Below are 22143 nucleotides of genomic sequence, written 5' to 3'. Positions count from 1 at the left end.
GAGTTTATGGATTAGAGGGACGATGCTTTCAGTTTTTCATTCTGAGAAATGTACCATTTAGTAATAAAGAACTGGAATAATAAAGAACTTTGCTAATGGGGAAGTCACTCTTTGGAAAGAAAATGAAATTATTAAGAGAATCAGGTTCATCCAGCTAGATTACTGTTATTTCATGTCCTTAATTTTGATTTTTTGTTTCAAAAGCATAAATTATAATCTGTGCCTTGGTGATTTTTGTGGGAAATGGGTGTTTGGTCACAGTCAGCTGTGCTCATGCTCTCAGCTGCTCAGGGATCACTCCTGCTGGTGCCAGGAGTTAGCCATATGTTAGCCACTGTTCAGTCCAGGTTGGCTGCATGCAAGGCAAGAACCTGCCCACTGAACTATCTCTCCAGTTCTAAAAAATGATTTTTAATGCATTTGACATAATCTTTGCCATAAAGTTTGGAGACACATAAAACATTTCAAAATAATTTTCCATGATATCTTAAAAAAAAAAACTGAGGTCAGAGAGATTGCTCAAAGGGTTGGAGCACATGCTTTCTACCTGGGAAGTCCAGATTTGATCCCCAGCACTGTGTGGTCTCCTGAGCACTGCTGGAAGCAACACCCCCAAGTACTGAGTCAAGAGTAACTCCTGAGCACAACTGGATATGTCACAAAACTAAAAATAAATGGCAACAAACAAAACAAGGGCTTCAGTGCTCTTTTCTGATGTAATCTATACTAGCTTACTTTTCTCTTTCCACTGATCCTTAAGATCAGTAATAACATGGACCTGGGAGTGATCACTCAAAAGGTTGGAATGCATGCTTTGCATGTGGCAGGCCCGAGTTCTATCCACAGGCAAAATTTTGGGTAGGGCCCAAATTTAAAAAAAAGAAAAAAAAGTAATGCCTTTATGAACCTTATAGTACTACAAAGAAATATCAATCACACTGTCTATTTAAAGTCTAGTGCTCCTTTTCTCCCAAATGTTGGCTAATTTACCTCTTTGTCAGCTGCTTTTAGTCTGTCCCATGACTGTTAACACTGAACCAGGAGCTAAGTTTTAATGTCTTTTGTTTAATTTTTATGTCATTTAGTTCAATTTTTTTGTTTTGTTTTTGTTCCACTCAGCAGTACTCAGGATTTACCCTTGGCTTTGTGTTCAAGTTGTGGGATCACTTGTGTGGGATCACTCCTGGGGGTTCAGGGAACCATGTGGGATGCTGGGGAGTGAACCCGGGTCAGCCACGTGCAATGCAAGTGCCTTACCCACTCTACTATATCTCTGACTTCTCTTCTTCTTCTTTTTTTTGTCTTCAACTGTACTCCCAGTTTTGTTCCTGCTGACAAATTCTAGATATACCTATTTATGGATTTGAACAATATTTTTTCAGAGGTATCAAATAATTAAATATTGCCTTGCAATTATAGAAATGTCCCTCATCCATATCCCAAATGGTGTAAGGTGGATAAGGGGAGAATATACTGACCACAGTTTCTCAGAGGAAAGTGAAACCCAGAGATCGGCATCTAACCCATGCAAGTATCCTGCTTCTCTACTGGCAAGTTTAGAGCTTGTGATCGGTTTTCTTGTTAATGTTTGGAAACCTCAGAGAGTGTCTGTAGGGTATGTGTGTGTGTGTGTGTGTGTGTGTGTGTGTGTGTGTGTGTGTGTGTGTGTTGCTGGGATGAAATTTATATTTTATTTGGAAAACTAAGTGTGGGAAATCGAGAACCCTCTCTAAAAACAAGTCTCACATTTTCTTTCTATTTTGACTCGCTGTTGGATAAGGAACACTTACGTCATTCAAAACAGTATAGGTTGTTTATCTAATTTCTGCTTCATGATCACAGTGCTCTCAGGAAGAATTCCATTCTTCAAACTATTTACAGTACCTTCCAGGGCTTGACCCTGGCCTCTCTTTTTAATCAGTCTCCATCTTTTCACCCTCCCACTTAAACTCTATGTTCCAGCTATTCTGAATTTTTTAGATTATTTTAATTCCTATGTGTTTTCATTCTCTTACCTTTGGACTTTAAACATGCCATTCTCTCTGGGTGGTTCCCTCTTTCTCAGTTCACTCCAATATTTCAAGTCCTTTGGCAGCACCTCATTAAGGAACTTGTTAAGTTAGGGTTGTCTACGGTACCTTCCTTTCCCTAAAAAGTTTTATGTTTTGTCTTCTCTGGTAGATTAGAGTCCTTGGGAAGGCATTTCTAGGGAAGCTAATTGAAATTACTAGAATTAGATTTAAAAGTCTTTTTTTACTAAACAAGTATTTTCCACATTAAAAACTTTGTAAATGCCTTTTAGAATATTATAATTTTGTTAGCTGCCCCAGGAATCTAAAAATTATGATGTCATGATTATAAACTGATAAAATGAAGCATAATGTTTTCTTTTTTTATATTATTAAAATTATGTTGTTAGTGCTTGTTTTAAAATAGGCTTAAATTATAATACCCTCCTATATATATATATATATATATATATATATATCTTTCCTTTTTCATATAGTAAGGGATGCCAGGGCCAGATAAACTGTGCAGGGGTTATGACGTTTGCCTTATATGTGGCCAACCCTTTTTCTGTCCCCTGCTGCACAAATTGGTTGGTTAGGTGCTGCCAGGAGTGATCCTGATCACATAGCCAATGGTAAATCCTGAGCTGGGTGTGGCCCCAAGACGAAGACAAAAATCAAGGGATGTGCACTATTTATTTAAATGCATTACGTTAGAAAGCTTGTCATTTGTTTAAAAGAGCTCCAGCAAATCGATGAACAACGGGAGGACCGGGAGGACCGTGACCGTGACATTTAATTTTATTTATTTAATTTTTATGGAACCGAGGGTCAAACCCAGACCTCACTCATGGTTAAGAATATGACTGAAAAATGATGTGAAGCTTACTTGGGATCAAATACGGATTAAAATGTAGCTGGAAATGGAATGACTTGCTGATTTTGACATAAGAGAAAATACTTTCTTGACCAAAATTTGTATTTTCTGATTTGTTTTGTTTGGGGGATGTGTCCTCAAGGGACCATATGCAATGCTGGGCATTGAACTGGTGTTAGCTGCATTTAAAGCTAAACACCTTAACCTCTGAATGACTTAAGTTTGGAATTTTTTTCGTTTTCATACTTTTAAGAAATGACTAATTATTATTTTAAAGTTTTCTTTTTTTTTATTTTAAAGTTTTCTTTCTAAACAATAAGACACCACAGATTGCTCTATCTACATATCTACAAGGGAATAAATAGTGCCCTATAGTATCCCTTTCTATCTTAAAGGTGAAAAACCAATTTGGATATGGTTAAGCCTATATCTTATATCCTTTGCAGAAGAAATATAAGATTAATCTATGAATACTACAGTGATCTGGTGAGGATCATCTTGATGTAAACTGAAGAACTTAATACAATTTTTATGTATTTAATGACAATTGCATTTTATCATCTAAGTTCTTACTTAGACTTCTTGTTTTTAGGGCATAGTCTAATATGATTAAAAATTATATGGTACGTGACAACTGAAACATTGAAAAACTGCAGAATGTTCAATATTACCTGCACCTAAATGGAAGTTGCCAGTGTTGGGGAATTGGTATTTAATGGAACAGCTTTTGTAGTGGAAAAGATACAAAGTTCTGGAGAAAGGTGATGGTGTTACTTGGACCAAAATGTGATCTAATTAGTGTTGCAGAATAATACACTTAAACCATCAAGAGTATGTGGCGGAAGTGGTGCACCATGTGTGTTGCATGTCCTAAGCTTGATTTTCAGCACTACAGGACCCTCAAGCCCAGCTATATGAAGGCTTTGACCCACTGAACATACCAAGATGACAACATATAAAGAAAGTCAGATTTCATTGTTCAAACTCCCCTTATACCAAAAGACCACTGAGTACTTTACTGTGTGTTAGGTATTAAGTACCAGGCATCATCAGGGAACAAAGCACAGTCCCAATTACCCCAGGACTGATTTGGTAAAGACGATAAGCAAATCGGCATGCAAATGTGATGAAGAAAAATAAGGTGGAGTAAGGGAATAGAGTGTGTCGGGGCAATTTTAGGTAGAATGTCCACAAAGACTGCTGAAACAGAGAACTGAGTGATATGCAGAAAGTCGGCAAAGTGGCTTCAAGATGAGGTATATGAAGTGGAAATGGGGCCCTGGTGTGTGAGTCTACTTGGCATGTTCTGAGTATAGAGGCCACTGTGGCAGATTTGTGATTAAGGATGAATATTATTGGGAAATAGGAGAAACAATCAGGACAAAGCCAGGTACTTGAGAAACAAATTGGAAATAACAAGACACAGAACTGGAAGAGATACTCGGGGAAAAATAGAGATGGAAGCGGGGCTAGTATTAAATCCTTGAATGTTTCAGCCTTTACATATTGAGAAAGAGAAGGAAATTCAACAAAAGAGATTGGGAATGGGTGTTCAGTAGTTTATCAGAAAAGGATTGTGTTCCAGAGCCAGGGAATTATTTGTCTTTGTATCCAGTCCAGGGGTGGTGGGCTGTGGCCATGTTTGGTAGTGGAGAGTATTTCCTTCTGTCACAGGCATGAAGCACTGGAGGTATGGCTTGAACAGTAGAGCACAATGTCTTACTTTGGGGAGATCCTGGGTTACATTCGCAGGAAAGCACTCACTCAACACGAGTGGAACAAGCAAGAGACAGCTTAAGGGGAATAAAGAGAAAAAGGTTAGAGTCCACATACACTTTCTATTCCAGCTTTAATCAGTACACAAACAGAGGGTGGCTTGTAGCACTGTCCTCCTGTTGTTCATCGATTTGCTCGAGCGGGCACCAGTAACGTCCCACAGCAAATTGTCAGACTTGTTGTTACTGTTTTTGGCATATCAAATACATCACGTGTAGCTTGCCAGGCTTTGCCATGCGGGCGAGATAATCTTGGTATTTTGCCGGGCTCTCTGAGAGGGGTGGAGGAATAGTTTTATATACATGGGATTATGCTATATGTCCTTTTAATACTTTTTCAAATTGAGCTTAATTTTACTTGAATATAACAGAAGAAAAAAAAAACTAGTGAAAGTGATGAAATTGCTAGTCTTCAGATAAATATTTCTTCTCCATAAAAGACAATAGTTCCTTAAAGGTCTCTCGGGTTAAGAAAATAACAGTGAAAACTACAGGAACCTGAAGTTGTTAATATTTTAAACTATATTTTTAACCAAATCTTCACTTTCAGACAGATTGAATCCTTACATGGGAGGATTCAATGGTTCATATTTTTATGCTTCTGTATACCTTCTCTCTTTTATTTTTGTTTTTGGGCTACACCCCGTGGTGCTTAGGGGGTTGTTCCAGGCAGTGCTCTAAAGACCATGTAGTGCCAAGAGCAAGAGCTGGGGTGTGAGGGTGGGAGGGGGGATTGAACCTGACCTCTCACTCTGTAAAGCATTCACACTGGCCCTCTGATACCTCTTTTTCTTGTCTCCCAGTTTTTGTTGTTTATCTGAACTTTTTTTTCTTGGAAGAGTTTCTAACATTTTCTTTCTGACTTGTATGTTCACATTTTTTTGCCTTGGTATTGTGTTTGCTGCTTATTCTGTTACTGTGGCTTCTCTGTTTTGTGAGTTTTGTTTTGATTGATTGTGTATAGGATTTCTGCTCCTCAAGAAAGGTTCACGAGTGCAGCAAGGGCGGAGATCTTTCTATTTTGAGAATGTGTGAACTGTCTTTACATTTGAACAGTAACTCAGCTTGCCATAATATTCTTGGAACCCTCAGAACTTGCTTTTCCCGCAGGATTTTTTTTAGATGCTACAGAATCTTCGGGCCCTGACCATTGCTGCAAAGAAATCTGAGACCAATCTGATTTTCCCCCTGTGTCACTGGACGAGTTGCTTTATTCATTGAATCATAAAGCTTTTTCTTTATCCTTGAAATGAAACAATTTAGGCATTTCAGGCCAGAGCTATAGTAGACTGGGTAGGGTGTTTGCCTTCCATGTAGTCTACATGGGTTCGATCCCTGACATCCCATATGGGCCCCATAAGTGCAGAGCCAGGAGTAAGTTCTGAGCACTGCTGGGTATGGTCCCCAAACAAAAAGAAAACAAAAAATTTAGGCTTCTTAGGTAAAGATGCTGATTGTTTTAGGTAAATTTTCTGGCATCTAGTATCTTTTTTCTACTCACAGATTGAGATCTTTCTACTTTTTTTTTTTAAAAAAAAAAAAAAAGGTTTCTGTGGGGCACACCCAGCAAGGCTTACTCCTGTCTCAGAATTCAGGGTTTTCCTCCTGGCGACTTAGGGGACCATATGTTGTTCCGGGAATCAATCTTACTTTGGATACATGCAAGACAGTTGCCTTACCTGTTGTACTATCCCTCCGACTTTTTTAAGAAAAAAGTTCTTCCTTCTTAAGGAAAATGTCTTGTATTGTATCTCTGTATATTCTTTGTTCTGTTCATCATTTTTGTTTGCACTTACATGCTATTAATTAGATTTTAAAATATTTACTGACTCGCAACCTTTTTTAAAAAAACATGTTATTAAAATGTTATTAATTAGATTTTAAAATATATTTAGAAAATTTCAAATATATGCAAAGGTAGAGAAAATAGTGTCACACACTCCAGTGTACCCATCATTAAGCCTTTATAATCATCAGAGCACTGCCAATCCTGTTTTATCTCTTTCACTTGCCCTCCTCATCTTGAAATAAATACCAGACATTTATGCTTCACTATTTCAGTACTTAGCTTTGAGAGATAAGAACTCTATTTTTTTCCTAATCAAGAGCAAGTTTCATCTACTTGCTTATAATTCATTCATTAAATGCATGATACTGTTTTGTGTTAGAACACTTTCTTCTGTTCTACAGATGGGCGACCGTCAATGGGCCTCAGAATCAGGAAGAGGAAACTAAGAGCGCAGGCCAGGGATCACTGCCTGCTGCAGAATGGCAGCAACATCGGATTAGGCAACGTTACTGTTGTGTAGACAGGATGTATCGGCTGCTTCCTTGGTATTCTCTGAATTTCTGGTGCTCATGTGAACTGTAGATGGAATGGCAGGAGGACATAGAATGTTCTGATTCTTCTCCAGTGAGAAGTGAAACTTGGATTCTGACAACTGTGAAGAAGCAGCTGAGTTGGTGGAATAGATGACTATGTTGTAGTTCTGCCTTTGGTAGTAAGGTGTTTTTAGTCCAAAACTTTTGAATCTGTAGATGCAGGCCTTGAATAGGTCATGAATCAAATTAATGGGTCACAGTCAGCACTTTCATTTGGTTTGGGGCAGCATCTGATGTGCTCAAGGTTTACTCCTGTCTCTGTTCAGGGATCACTCCTGGTTGTGTGTGGGGCTCAAACGGGGTCAGCCAGATGTAATGCAAGTTCCTTAATCTCTGTGCTATCTCTCTGACCCTTCACAATCAGCCTTTTAAAAGATAACAAATATCAGATAAAGCTGTACTGTGTCATGCAACTTGTTTTGGTTTTGTGGTTTGGGGTGTGCACAAGAATTGTGCACAAGAATTGTCCCAAGTGCTACTTGAGGTACTAGATTGAAAGTAGGGCTCCCATATGCCAAGCTTGCTCTCTAGTCTTTTGAGCCACCTTCTGGCCTAAAACTTTTTTTAAAATTTCAAGTAGGAGTCACATAGGAGTTGTCAGAGGGCTTGGGGGTCACTTTGCCCAGGGTAGGGATCTGATGGTGTAGTGCTTGGGTTTGGAGCACTAGCACCATACACAGTGGTACTCGGGGTCATGCGGTGCTGTGGGTTTGACTTGGGACCTTGTATGTGCTAAGCACGTGCTCTGCTACTTAGTTATAGCTTTAACCTCCTTTCCACAAAACTTTTGTGAGTGTTCATGGTGTACAAGTGGAATGACTAATAAAAAATGAGAAGTAACTAATTTATTCAATTCCTGACACCTGTGAGTTCTCATCCAAAAGTCTAAAATATCAGAGCCCATGAAACAAATTTGATTTATGCATTTAATGAAGCAGTAATGTAGTTGTGATGTACAGAATTTGTTTTTGCAAATATTAACTCTTAAAACCCCTCACAGGTAAGTTTTATTATTATTATTGAGTGCATGAAGACATCAAGGTGGAACAGATTGATTAGATGATTTACCAGTAGGTCACCCAACTATTAGTAAATGGTGGAGTTGGCATTTTAAACCAGACAGATTGCAGAATCAGACTTTGCTTGCTCTGTCACCGCTCTAGTTTATAACTTCTATAGCTACTGCTATAAACATTTTTGCTGCTATTTTCTTCAAGAAGAAATAATAAAAAGGTATTACCTTGATACATAAACATTCACAGTTAAAAACGACTTTTTTTTTCAAAAGTTAAAGAAATTCAGGGATCCACTTTGTTAGCAAGTAAATATTGGCAGCCCAGAATTACAGGATTTTGATCTGAAAAGCAACCAAATGATTTCATACCACAGCCTTATAAACACACTGATGTAGAAGAGTTCTTAGGAGCAGTGCTTTTAGAATTAAACACATCCAGGTTTCAATCTTGTGATCTGTTATACTCTGGGTGACCTCAGGCATAACACCATCTCTGAACCTCAGAGATCTCTCATTTTTGAAGTGAGAAGAATCATGGTTGACTTTATTGGCTTTTAATTTTATGTGGCACCAGACACAAGACAAAGCACTTCATATACGTAGTCTCTTCTACTGGAGTTGCTACTGTTTAAAACTTTAAAACTTTGTTATATGGGTAATGAAGCAGAGGGATTTAAGTATCTGCTAAAGGATGTGTAGCTGAAAGGTGGCAAAGCTAGAATTAAATCCCAAATCATTCTGTGCTCCTAATCACTCAGCTCTACTCCAAATGTAACCCATTGTGTTGTCTTGAGGATTAAAGGAGATAATGTACCTTTGTGCATGGTGAATCAACTTGTACTGAGCTCTTAGCACATAGTAAGCACTAAATAAATGCTATTTGTGATTATAATATAAAACATGTCCGCCTATAATTTTTGTGGAAACTATTGACTTTCCCATGGGAAATAAACTCTCGACAATTAAATCAATTATTATAAAACAACATGTTAACTTTGTGAAAGAGAATTGGTTAGCTCTTGTGGAGAATCTGCGAAGCAAGGACTTACTGATTACATTTCAGTTAGGAAGGCACTTTCCCCAACATCAAGAACAATATCTGGAGACTCAAGCTTGCACTTTATTTGGGAGAACCATTTTAGGAAAAACAGGAATGATGAGAAAAGCCAAGTGAGAAGGGGAAAGAGGAAGAGCAGACAAAGGGGCTGTCTGTTATTTTCAGAGAAACAGTGTGAAATTGTTGTGACTTTGTATAGTCCATTGGGAGGAAGAAGGAGCTTTTTAGATTTGCTAACTCTGTCTTCTCTTACTCACTTTGACTTTATGGAGCTTCAGTTCTTTGATGCTTCTTAGTTGCATGGCTAGTTCCACAGGAACAACTGATTAACTGTGGGTTGGGAATGGGAGTATACACCCTGAGTAGGGGCAAGACCCTGTCAGGCTTGTCCATCAATGATGTGAAAGACTAGCACAAACATTGCAACAGGAATAGTACCAGTCATTTCAGCCCGTCAGTGGCAATCGTTGGAGTTTGCGTAGATTAGACCCCACATAGCAGGTTCTCAATAATGTTGAACTCCTGTTACCTCATGCCAGTACCCCTATTGCCACAGTTAACAAATTCATGCCATCTTTAAAGTTTTCAGTTTTGATAATTTGGTTCATCTCCATTTTTTTTTTTCACAATATACTGACCTATTTCCTCTTCCTTTACTTTCCACCTAAATGGGGTTGCACCTAGGTGTAGGCCTCTTTTGCTCTCATCAGTATGATCTCTGTGGCCTGCTGCATTCACATTCATGGTCATAATCCCATCACTTCTCCTCAGACTCCAGATTGAAGAAATGGGAAGTTCCATAGGCACTTCAAAGCCAAGTGAATCTCTTGGTCCACTGTAATCATCTTTGTTCATTCTTCTTCCTGACAACTAATTTAAAGTGCTTGATCCAAGCGTGCTAAATAAACTTAAAACAATGTCCAATACTATATGCTAGGTTGTGTGTCGTACATAAAATGAAGTAAATCCTTCAGAGCCAGCTCTCTATTACTTTAAGGTTTGGATTTTAATATTTGTCACGTTTTGTTTTTACTCCGAGTATATTAGAATTTTGAGCAACATCCAGTTTTACTGTTGTGTCTTATTTATAGTAGTCAGGTTTAAATTGTCATTACTCTTTTCAGGAATTGATTGGCAGGAAATTACTTAGATTTTGACTCTCCTTAAACAGTTCTAATTTTCAAGATTCTTACCTTGCTTTTTTATAGACTGCAGATCCCTTCTGAGCTGTTTGTCTCTGATCTTCTCATCCAGTCTGCAGACACTCTGCTGGCCCTCTTCCTATTTCACCTATACCCCCTTAATTTTCTGTATGTTTATAGAAGAGTATTTTATTGCTCTACACTGTCTCCTATTCATTATCTTCATCTCTGCTACTTTACCTTTGCTGTACTGACCACACCTCTGTTTCTTCTATCACCACCTTCCACTTCTTTAAATCATCCCTAGTTTAAGACCGCAAGGTTAACTCAGGTCTTCACTGGTCCCTTCTAATCTCTTCTCTGAAACCATTATTGTGGTACATATATTATTGAATACTGTTGCATTTAGCTCCCTCTTTAAAAATTGGACCAAAAGGTCCTTGAAAAAAAGACAGTGTCATGGTTTTTTTGTATGTTCGGTGACTTGTCACTCCAATTTTTGCACAGAGACAGCATAAGATATATATTTTCTAGACTTGTTGGTTGATTATTGTGGCCCTTGTGTACTGATTCTTTGCCCTTATTGGTGAATTGGGAACAATAGATTAGGCATACTTCTAGATGAGTTATTGGTCTTTTTTACCCCCAAATCTTTAGTTTGCAATATAAATTAATTCTAGATTTTTTTCAGTGCCCACATCAAACCCAGGGCCACAAACATGAGAAACATGTGTCCTGCCCCTGTGCCACATCCCTGCCATGTAATTATAAATTTTGAACCTTGGAAATTGTTTCTTGAACATTTCAAAGAAAGCCGGGGAACCTACAATTACTACTTTGGCATTGAAGAGCCTTTTGTCTCTGATTTTCTATTGAGGCACTTGAAAGAGAAAAGACAGCCTACCAGAACTTTGGCAATGATTGAAGTTCATTGAAATGTCCTCTCCATATCCTTTTGCTTCGTTGGTTTTATGGGTTTGCTTTCTGTGCCTTCATTTAAACTTAGAGTTAATGGTGTGTTCTCTGGAAACTCTTATGGCCAGTTTTCTCCTCCTTCCTATTAGTTGGTTTTCTTTGTCTCTAAAGCTGCATGCGTTATTTTTAGATAATATGAAGTTAATGCAAGGGGAGGAGAGTTTCTTTTTGTTCTTAACTTTTGGGACAATATGCTACATAGGACTAAAGATGGCCAGCAGAAAACTTGTTAGTAAAGAAAGACCAAATACAATTACCATTCTTTCTTCCCTTCCCATCAAAACATATTTGAACCCAAAGGATGTCAGTGGTCAGTGTGCTTACCATCACTTAGAGAAGGTAGTTTGGAATCACTTGGCTTTTGGGTCACTGACTCTAAAGTATTCTTTTCTTTTTAATGACTAGTGTTTATGTGCGTGCACATTTTACACTTTTGGAATTCACTCACTCATTTTGACATTTGTGCCATCAGCCTTGATTGTTTATTAACGCTTACTCTTTGTTTGCTCGTTTTGGACCACACCCAACATGCTCAGGGCTTACTCCTTCCTAGCTCTGAGTTTAGGGATCACTCCTGTCAGGGCTCCAGGGACCATATGGGGTGCCAGGAATCAAACCCGGTCACCAGTGTGCAAGGCAAATGCCCTATCCACTGTACTATCGCTCCAGCCCCATTAATGTTTACTCTTTATAAGGCATAAATGTCTATTTGCTCTTTCTTCAACTTTGTTGACATCCTGATGCAAACTTTCAGCACTTCTGTTTCTATCTCTTAAATCCAATCTATTCTATTGGCCTTTGGAACTGCACCCTATCACCAACCAGGTTTCTGTGTCATCCTTTGTTCTGTCTAGGCGTTGCTTCTCATCACAACACAGGGACCACACTCACGTACTTTCACCAACTGATGTAGGTTTTATCTTCCTTTAGTATATTATCTCCTCACTCTTATATTTTTACGAAAATTCTTCCTTTCCTCAGAATACTAGTTCAGACTTTTATTTCCTCCCTTCTTCATTTCTTTTTCTTATCTTTTCCTTTATAAATTTGAAGACTTGTTATATACCAAATATTTTTCTGGGCTCCAGGATTTTGTTGGTGAACTGAAGTAGTTCTTCCTTTCAAGTTTAATGTCTTTCTTTATACTGATAGTCCCTACTGCTTTAAGTTCTCAAAATTTTCACTTGTGATAATTTTCATAACATCATGTGCATAGCATTGTAAAGTGTATATCATGTAAACTATGTATCTTACATAGTTATATAATGTATCGTATATTTTTATTACACCTTATAATTAGATTTCAAGTTCCTTGAGATCAGTGACCTCTATGCTTCAGAATTCCTTACTTTATTCATTAAGACTCCTTTGTTTGCAAGGAACTAAAAATCCAGTGTAAAGCATTGCACAGGGGCTACTCCTGGCTCTTCACTCAGGAATTACTTCTGGCGGTGCTTGGGGGACCATATGGCATGAAGGGAATCGAACCCAGGTCGGGCCACATGCAAGGCAAATGCTCTACCTGCTGTGCTATTGCTCCAGCCCCCAATGAGAAGCATTTTAAACAAACACACAATAAGCTTGTATGAGACTTGTATGACTAAAGAGGTCAGGGAAAAAGGTTAGTGTCTGGCCTTGACTTGATTTAGGTCCTCAAATTTTCTGTACCTGTTTCATAACTGCATCCTCCAAGACAGCTACATTCTCACAAGGACTTTCTTCTAATGGTGGCAATAGTCTTGGGCTCATATTTTTCCCTGGGTCTTGCCTAGAGGTAACAGTTAACCATCTTCTTTCCACCCCTGACACCACACACACGCACACACACACACACACACACACACACACACACACTTTATTTAAATATGGTGATTTACAGAGTTGTTCATGATGGTTTGTTCACCTTTCCTCCACCATTGTCTCCATTTTCCCAAGTACCCTTCAAATCTGCTCCTGTAGCATGACCTCAACAATTTGTTTTATATTGCTTGTTCAAAAATATTTCCTTAGAAGAAAATTAGTGGGAATTTTGTATCTCATCGTGGGGAGATTAATCCTGTCTGAGGGATTTGTAAGACGTTGTTAATCTTTTTTGTTAGTCGGGATTGGTTGGCTTCCATGTTATATCCCATCCAGTCTGTTGTGCTGCTACTGAATTGTCAGTGTTGTAAAGTTTGGAGATGTCGCACGGCCGCAAATTTGGCCTCGTGTTCCAGAAAATTCAGAGTTTTTAACTGGGCAGTCCAACTGGAGTTAAATACTTAACAGGGCTGTGTCTGAGACATTTTTGTGGCTAGTTGATCTTTTTTGAGATTTGTTTATGAGTTTCTGGAACAGGGCCGGTAGATGAGCTTACATGGCAGTGGAGGTGGTTTGTGGGTATGGTTGCTGGGACTTTTGGAAATACTAGGGGGTGGGAAGGTAGCCCATCCCAACTCTGAGAAGGCCTGGAGTTTTCAACCTTAGAGACCCATGCACCTGAGTGTTTTGGCAGGTTGAGTTCTCAGTGAGTCAGTCCGGAGGTGATGGAGTCTGGCCGGAGGCATAGCTCTGGCTTTGGGTGGTGGGATAAAGCAGCTGCTGGGGCTTTGTTTGGGTGGGTGCTGGCTGCCCCTTGCCCCCCCTCCCCCCCAGTCAACCATTGTTATTGTTATTGGAGGAGATAGGTGGCTTATCATTAAGGAGTAGTAGAGAGATATGTATGTATATCTAGCGCATCTGCATATTCTAGGAGTTTAGCAGCTATTCATTGGTTGGTTACTTGGATTAACTGTGTCTATTCCTATCTTGTATACAGTAGGATAAAGAAAAGTCATCAGGAAGAACATTTCACATTTCCTACTTTTTTTTTTATAACTTACAGATAAATCATATCAGTTGTGAAATATGTGACTAGAGGGTGAGATGCCACCCATCCCACTGCTCTCCTGGCACTGTGTGCATCCCTCATTTATTTTTAGGATTTTTACTTGTTGTTTTCCCCCACTACTTTGCTAACTTTGTTATTCTTAGACCATTTGGAAGGTGCTCAAATAAATATTTGTGATAAGAATAAGTGGAGAAAAATATTAGCTTGGGAACCCAGTGGCTGGGTTAAGGTAGAAGTAGGTTCTGTTTAATCTGAATTAAATGGCTTTTGATATCCACAGCTCCCTTCCCTGCTCTGGATTTTGATTCTCTCATCTGTGGAACAAGGTTTTTTTTAAAGGGGCTTCCTATTACTGAGTTTATAGAAAGGCAAATCAGCAGGATAAAGAGTAGTCTTGGCAGAGCATTTCAGCATTTTGTTTCCTTGGGAACAGTTTTGAGAGGGGCTGATTACTGTTTTGATAAGAGGTCTTGCTAAGAGATATGGAGGATAGAGTCCAGTGAAAGCGTCAATTGTATTCTTATATAACACTTGCTGGAAAGGTCCTAGGAATTAATATTCCTGAGATGACTGAGGTGACATCATGTTGTTTTGTGAAAGAACTAAAAGCAGGTGAGGCAGATTTTGTGGTAAAAGACAGGCAGGCAGGCCAAGTTCCCAATGCGGAAGGACTGACCTCACATCCTTGCTCAGAACCTGGTGGGGTTGCAGCTTTTGTTCCTAAGGTACTCAAGGGAAGGGAGGGATGTGCCTATCTTACTCTCCTGAAAGGTTATATCTTTCTCTCACTTACTTCCATCCCCATTTTCTCCTCACAAATGTTGGATTCATTGAAAGGGGTCCCACTTGATAATCAGAAAGTTTCTGAAGGAAGAGAATTTTGAAAGAGGGGCTGGTATTATCTCTGAATAAAAGCCATAGGTTAAACAAGATTCCTCTGAACTTGCTGACTGGTGAATCTCCTAGGTATTCTCTAAAATGAAGACAGTTTTCAGACAGTCTCACCTGCATTGGCAGATGTTATGTAATTTACTGTATGTGATTCTTGATGCGGCTGGGTTAACTGCTTTTGACAAATGATCAGTATCCTAGTAGGGTCACTTTTTTTTCCCTCATCTCATCTTTTTTGTACCCATTCAGTACTCAAGGAAAACCGTCTTCTCCTTCGTCTCAGGACATGTATAGTTAGTGTCTTAGCAGTGCCAACTCATAGACATGGAGTCAGCACTTCTCCTGGAAAGTTTTGCTGCATATATATGTCTGCTGATCCCGGATTTGAACTCATGCAGGATGTGTTGTTTTGCCACATTTTAAACTGATACCCTTTCCAGATGACCTAATGGTGACCAATCTGTGGAGTTTAGTGTCATTGCCATTCAAGTCTTTGTTCAGAGGAGCAGTTTTCAAGATTGCCCTTCAATGCACAACTGAGATTCAGCCTATACAAATGGAAAATAGGAAACAAGTATTCCTTCCTTCTTGTTGTGTGCTGGCCCATTTTTCATTTAGCAGGCAAGATACAGTATTCAGATAAAACATTTTTTTCTGTAAGAGTTAAATTTTGGAGGGATGTGGGGAGGGCCACTGCCATTGATGCTTATGTATCTATTCACAGCTCTGTGCTTGGGGGTTATTCCTGGCAGTGCTCAGTTTATCATGTAATGGTGGGAATTAAACCAGGGTCTCCTGCTACTAAGCTTGTATTCAGTCCAATTTTCCAAGTGGAAACTTGTTCTAAAAGTTTTTTCTTTTGTAAAGGAAACTGCAGTTTTATTCAAGTTTAATTTTAAAAACGGGGGGAAAAAGAGGACTTTGGATTGCTGGTTTTTGAGTCTTTGGTCTTGAGATTAGAAGTTACTACCATGCTTTATTACAATAATGTTCAGAGCAAATGCAACAAGTTTCTCTTGTTCAAATCCTTCGTTATAGGATTTGAATGTGTTTTATTCTTTATGACTGTCACTTAGGCTATGGGGATGCCATATAAAAGTCTCAGTAAACAAGCAGGGAAAGTAATTTGGGGCATACATCACCCAGGTAGGTTATGGTGAACTTTGTACTTTGGCTCTGTGGCTGGCCAGGGCATCTGTGCATACCCCTGTGATAACAGCAGCTTCTTGAGGTGAGAACATGATTTGTCCCCAATTCATTTTAGGGGCAGCTCCATTGTCCTCAGCTCCCAAATACATTTGGGCAACTACAATTGGTAAAACCTTAAGGAACTGGTTTAGCGAAGTACAGTGGTGTGTGTGTGTGTGTGTGTGTGTGTATGTGTATGTGCACACATGTTGATATACACACTTGCCATAGTTCACGAGGGGACTGTGAGGAATCTCTCAATACCTTTATAAATCTTTCAGTACCTTTATAAATTGCTCCTTTCTTCTCTCTGCCCTTATAGTTTTCTCTGTAAGGAAGAGTGCAAAAAGGAGCCTTGAGCTGGGTTGTGCTGGCATCAAGTGGCCCGTTGTTTCCTGCCATATATATAAATGGATGGACATGGAGAATATCATGCTAAATAAAATGAGTCAGAAAGAGAGGGACAGATAGAAAAATGACTTCATTCATTTGTGATATTTATATATGTACATATATACATATATGTATATATATACAGGGACAGAAGACTGGAGCTGACACAACTACCTTCTTGGGGTGTCATTTATTTTCTTAGTAGTAGCTGCAACAGCACATTTTGCCCTGGACAGAGCAGCCGTTTTGTCTTGGTGCCGTAACCCTGGAGATGAAGTGGTTGGAATCTCCCTGTAGTGTCCAGATGCTCTGACTACGGGAGCCAATGATTCTTCTTTCAGGAAGGTTGGGGGGCTACTCAATTGGGGCCTATCACATATAAACCATGTTGGCTGGTGGTTTCTCTCCAAAAAGACTCTTCTGCCTCTATCCTCTAAGATTACTTACAGACTAAGGGCAAGATAAACATCTTCTCCAAAGTTGCCTGTAGAATAGATCTAGGATGCTGGGAAAGGGACCCAGCTAAATTGTAAGTTAGTGGAAACATGGGCTAGTTAGTGAGTTTCTAGGCTCTTTGCCTCTGGGCATCTGAATCACCATTCAGCAGAAAGGCGAAGGGGATCCACCAGGAGTAAGATCCATAGTCACTGTGATTTGCCCAGAAATACTTTCCGAAACTCCAAATTCAGGTTTTGTTTCTTTTGTTACCCTGACTTATTAAAATCTTTGACAACTCGTACAATCCTATGAACAACTCATACAACCCTATGATTGTATGAATTGCATCCTATCGTTGTATCCTAAAATACAATTTAGTTTTGATCCCATTTACTCTTAATTTCTGACCCATTGATAGGCTGTTTAATGAGTCTTAATCCAGTTCTCTCATCCGTACAGTCAGGTAGCTGGGAATAGTTCATGGATTAGTTGTGAGGATTGAATTAGATTATGTATATAAGCGCCCTTTCAGTGTTTAATAACACATGCTCCCATTCCCTCAGGGGTATATAGGGTTGTCTGAGGGTGGAATGTCATCTGTTCTGAGCTGCCTACTAATTAAGGCACCTGAGAATTCAGAAGAATTCTGTGTTGGCTGAAGGTGACTTCTTAAATTAAACCTGTACTCAGAGATATTCTTTGAAGTGCTGGTTCCTTGGACAAGACAACCCTGGAACTTAATGGATGTCATTGGAATTTATCTAGCCTCCTTTATTTTGGTGGGAGGTGATTCCCATCTATTTTAGTTGACTTCTTTTTGTTCCCTCTGTTTGTAAGATTTGAGTGAATAAATTACAGGTCACTCAAGGGGAATGACCCGTTGCCTGTTACCCATCCATAACCCCTTGCATATCTGACTGGATACCCGGAGAAACATTTTACCCTCAGATGCCATGATTCTTATTTAATATGCAGGTTCTAAGTGATATCAGTGAAGAGTTTAAATGACCTTCTCATGCAGTCTGCCGAGCCAGTGACTATTGTGCAATCTTCTTATGGTATATAGAAGGGAGATAGATGCCTCTAGGAATAGTCTTGACAGGAGCCGTTGCCTTTAAGATGTTCAGAATCCTTGGCAATAACCACATGCCTGGCATGCACTCTGTAGATTTTTTTTCCCTCTTCCTCTCGACTCCCTTGTAATCAGACTCCAAAAACATAGACCAAGAGAGCTTTGATGAGTGATGAGCTAGGCGACTTTTCTACGCAATCTTCTGTCTGCTTGAAACAATCCTCTGGTGCTCGGTTTCAGTTCAGGTGAGGTGACTGCAGGTCTTGTTCCATTGATGTTTGGCAAGGGGGGTTATGGGAATGAAGAGGGTAACAGCTGCACCTAAGTAGGGACCACTGTGACAATAATTGTTGAAAATGATCACTCTGGACAGAAACTGAGTGCAAAAGATAGACAAAGGGGTATACATAATAGCCCTTCAGTATCTGTATTGCATACCTTACTGCCCAAAAGGGTGGGTAGGTGGGAACAGGAGGGAAACTGGGGACATTGGTGGTGGGAAATGTGCACTGGCAAAGGGATGGGTGTTGGAACATTGTGTGACTAAAACCCAATCATTTCAAAAACTTTGTAATTGTGTATCTCACAGTGATTCAATTAAAAAATATATTATTTAAAAAAAGATTATTAAAGAATACCCACAAAGAACCAGATTGTAATATCTATGAAAATAAAAATGAAGATGGAAATAGATTAGGTATCCCACCCCACACCCCCACCCCAGCTATTCCATGACAAAGTTAAATGTGCATTTATTTGCCTCTCCCTCATTGCTTCATAAAAGGAGTGGTTGGTAAATGTTTAAGCATCATATCTCTGCTCTGGTATTTTCTTATGATTTATCCACAGCTCAGGTGAAAAATGTAGCTCTTCCTATACATATAACATTCTTATGACTACTTGAGAATGAACACTATTTGACAATGAATTGTATACATATTTGGAAACATGTATAAGGAAAGATCATAATGTAGGTGCTATCCCCAGAACTAGAGCAACGGTCACATCCTAATGCATTTGGAACTGAACAGACTTGCAAGTGAAAGGGGTTATAGAAAAGGCTCCAGGGACTAGAGATATGACTCCATCAGTAGAGCACTAGCCCTGAATATTTGAGGTCCTGAGCTCATTCTAGTACCATGTGGTATGCCCTGCTCCCCAGCAGTGAGAGAGATGGAGGTGGGAAGGAGGAGTAGGAATGAAGGGACAGAAACAAAGGGGAGAGGGAGAAAGATAGAAAGAAAAATGGCCCGTTCTCACTCAAATGGGAATGGATACAAAATTTCTGCAGTACACACACTGTAGGCCTTTTCTGGGCTGAAAAAGCAATCTGGCTTTAGCAAGCTGCTTCCTTTGGGAGCCAAGTCTGTTGTTAGTAACAAATGCAGTATAGCATTTGAGGCAAATTTGGTTGCATCTGAAGTTACCATTACTGCAGCTCCAGCCAGAGGATATTTACTAGCCTTGCAGGAGTACACTCACCAGCCAGAAATCTACAAAGCCAGATAGAAATATCTCTCCAGTACAACACAGGTTCTGAACTTTGGGGAGGAGAAAGCAGTAGGGATGGGTATAATATTTGTTAGTGGAAAAATCTACTTCTTGAAGAGTGATTTATATTTTGTTGTTGGAAATTATGAAATATGATACAGTGAATTATCTGCTGGCCTAAAAGTTCTGGCACTTAATTCTTTTTTTTTTTTTAGAAAGTTTATTTAAATCCTGTGGTTTCCAAGTTGTTCCTGATACAGTTGTTTTGGGTATTCACTGTTCCAACACCAGTCCCATCACCAGTGTAATGTTCTCTCCACAGTTGTTCCCAGTTTCTCACCCCCTAAAGCCCTTAGGCAAAAGGTACTTTATTTTATATTGCTTGTTGTGAAAAAAATGGCAAATTAGCACAGTGGGTAGGGCGTTCGCCTTACAAGCGGCCAACATGGCCGACCCGAGTTCGATTCCTCCGCCCCTCTCGGAGAGCCCGGCAAGCTACCGAGAGTATTCGATATGCCAGACACAGTAACAACAAAGTCTCCAATGGAGACATTACTGGGCCCGCTCGAGCAAATCGACGATCAACGGGAGGGCCTTTACCTGTACCTTTACCTTAAGTTGGGGCTGGAGCGATAGTGCAGGAAGTAGGGCCTAGCATGCAGCTGACCCAGGTTCAATCCCCGGTTATCCCATATGGTCCTATAAGCACCGCCAGGAGTAATTCCTGAGCACAGAGCCAGAAGTAACCCCAAGCATTACTGGGAATGACCTCACACCCAACAAAAAAAGAAAAAGAAAGAAAAGAAAAAAAAGAAAAAAAAGGAAAAATACTTCAGTAAAAGTAAATTTGTGAAAATTGTTACATCTCACAGAGGGATTATTAAAGTCATTGTTTGAGGAATCACTGAGCTCTTTGTTGCTGGTAAATGGGGGTCGGGGATACATGCCCCTACTCCAAGGCCTCAGGGAGCCCCAGCAACCACATCCACATCCCACAGCCACCGACTTGTAAACAACCACCCAGTTTCACAACTAATGTCAGAAGAGATGCTAAATCAGTGCAACTCACTGGTCTTTGGGCGGAGAACTCTGGGGCCCTCGTGGGGGGGGGGGGGTCATCCCAGTTCTACAGATCCTAGAACTCCTGAAGCATGTGACTGTCATGCAATACCTCCAAATTCCACAATACTGACGGACCAGTAGGAACACAGCAGATAAGATGGGAAAGTAGCATAGAAGCCAACTAAGCTCAATGGTATTTGTTTAATTTTTGACTGTCATTATTTGACCTTGGGCAGGGCCCTTTCTTCATTCAAATGTCAGTCTACTTCACAAACATGTTGAATACATTTTGAAATGATGGGGAACATAAAAAGTTGGAACTTGGGCTCTGATTTCAGTCTATTTGGGTTTGGATCCAGGCTCTAACCACTTGATTGCTTGATTTCTTCAAAATCCAGTTTTATCTGAAAGTAAGGTGCTTTTCATGCAGCCAACCCCTGGTTAGAATACCTTTCACCACATGTGGTCCCTCAAGCATCTGCAAGTGTCCAGCCTGAGCACATAGTTAGAAAGAGCACTTTTGCAGTGGTGGGTATGACCCAGTGCCACACCCCCTCCTGCACCCCTCACCCCCACCTTCAAACAATAAAAACAAAAATTCAGCCAGTTTTCTTTTCTTCAAAATGGGGAAGAAAATATTATATATTGCATAGGATGACTGGAATATATGAAAATAGTATCTTATAGATCGCTCATTAAGTTCTTGGCTAGAAGAAAGCCCAAATTTTTCCATGGTAATTGTATCTAATAGAAGAGTTTCTCTTAGATGATTTCACAGTTTCTTGGTTCCCAGTGTTCCTCAATAGTCTGAAAATAATTGAGTTTTTTTGTAGGTACCTCAAATCATTTGACTATTTCAGACATTAAAATTTTTTCCTTTTTTTTTTTTTTTAAAGCTTCAAGTTCCCCAGATAATAGGGAGCAATGGCATGGAAAAGATAAATACTGGTGTACGTATGTGAATTTTCATGGATTCTCACCTGTCTTCCCTTGTTGTATTGCAGAGATTCGTGCTCAGCTCACAGAACAAATGAAATGCCTGGACCAGCAGTGTGAGCTTCGGGTGCAATTGTTGCAGGATCTCCAGGACTTCTTCCGCAAAAAGGCTGAAATCGAGATGGATTACTCCCGCAACCTGGAAAAGCTGGCAGAGCGCTTCCTAGCCAAGACACGCAGCACCAAGGACCAGCAGTTCAAGTAGGGATTCTATAGCTATTACTTTCAGAGATCTTGGAAATGGTCCAAGGTGATGAGGGGTGGGTGTGCCACCTAGATCTACTTGGAGTCTGTAACAAATAACCTAGTGATTTCTAATTGACTTAGGGTTGAGAGCTTTTTTTAAGTACTTCTTTTCCAGATTATTCTTAACATACCAGTTCAACATCTTGGAGAGATCAGAATAGATATGAACTCTGTAATAGTAATAGCAAACACAAAACGTGGTTCTTTGTGTACCAAACACCTCAGAACTCTATATATGTTAATTTTCTTCATCACTATAACTGTG

The 22143-nt window shown here is 39.6% G+C and overlaps 1 protein-coding gene across 3 annotated transcripts in view; it reads left to right on the top strand.

Moving 5' to 3' along the window:
- Positions 1-22143, top strand: part of SRGAP2 (SLIT-ROBO Rho GTPase activating protein 2) — a 297179-nt gene that overhangs the window by 90148 nt on the left and 184888 nt on the right. For all 3 annotated transcript variants that reach the window (XM_056118890.1, XM_056118889.1, XM_056118891.1), the window contains exon 3: positions 21641-21833. In XM_056118890.1, the coding sequence (XP_055974865.1) occupies positions 21641-21833 (193 nt within the window). The remainder of the gene's footprint in view (positions 1-21640; positions 21834-22143) is intronic.

The sequence above is a fragment of the Sorex fumeus genome, unplaced genomic scaffold (assembly GCF_029834395.1).
Source record: "Sorex fumeus unplaced genomic scaffold, SorFum_2.1 ptg000039l, whole genome shotgun sequence".
Taxonomy (NCBI): domain Eukaryota; kingdom Metazoa; phylum Chordata; class Mammalia; order Eulipotyphla; family Soricidae; genus Sorex; species Sorex fumeus.
Note: the sequence above shows the minus strand (reverse complement) of the source record. Positions and strands in the feature narration are given on the sequence as shown.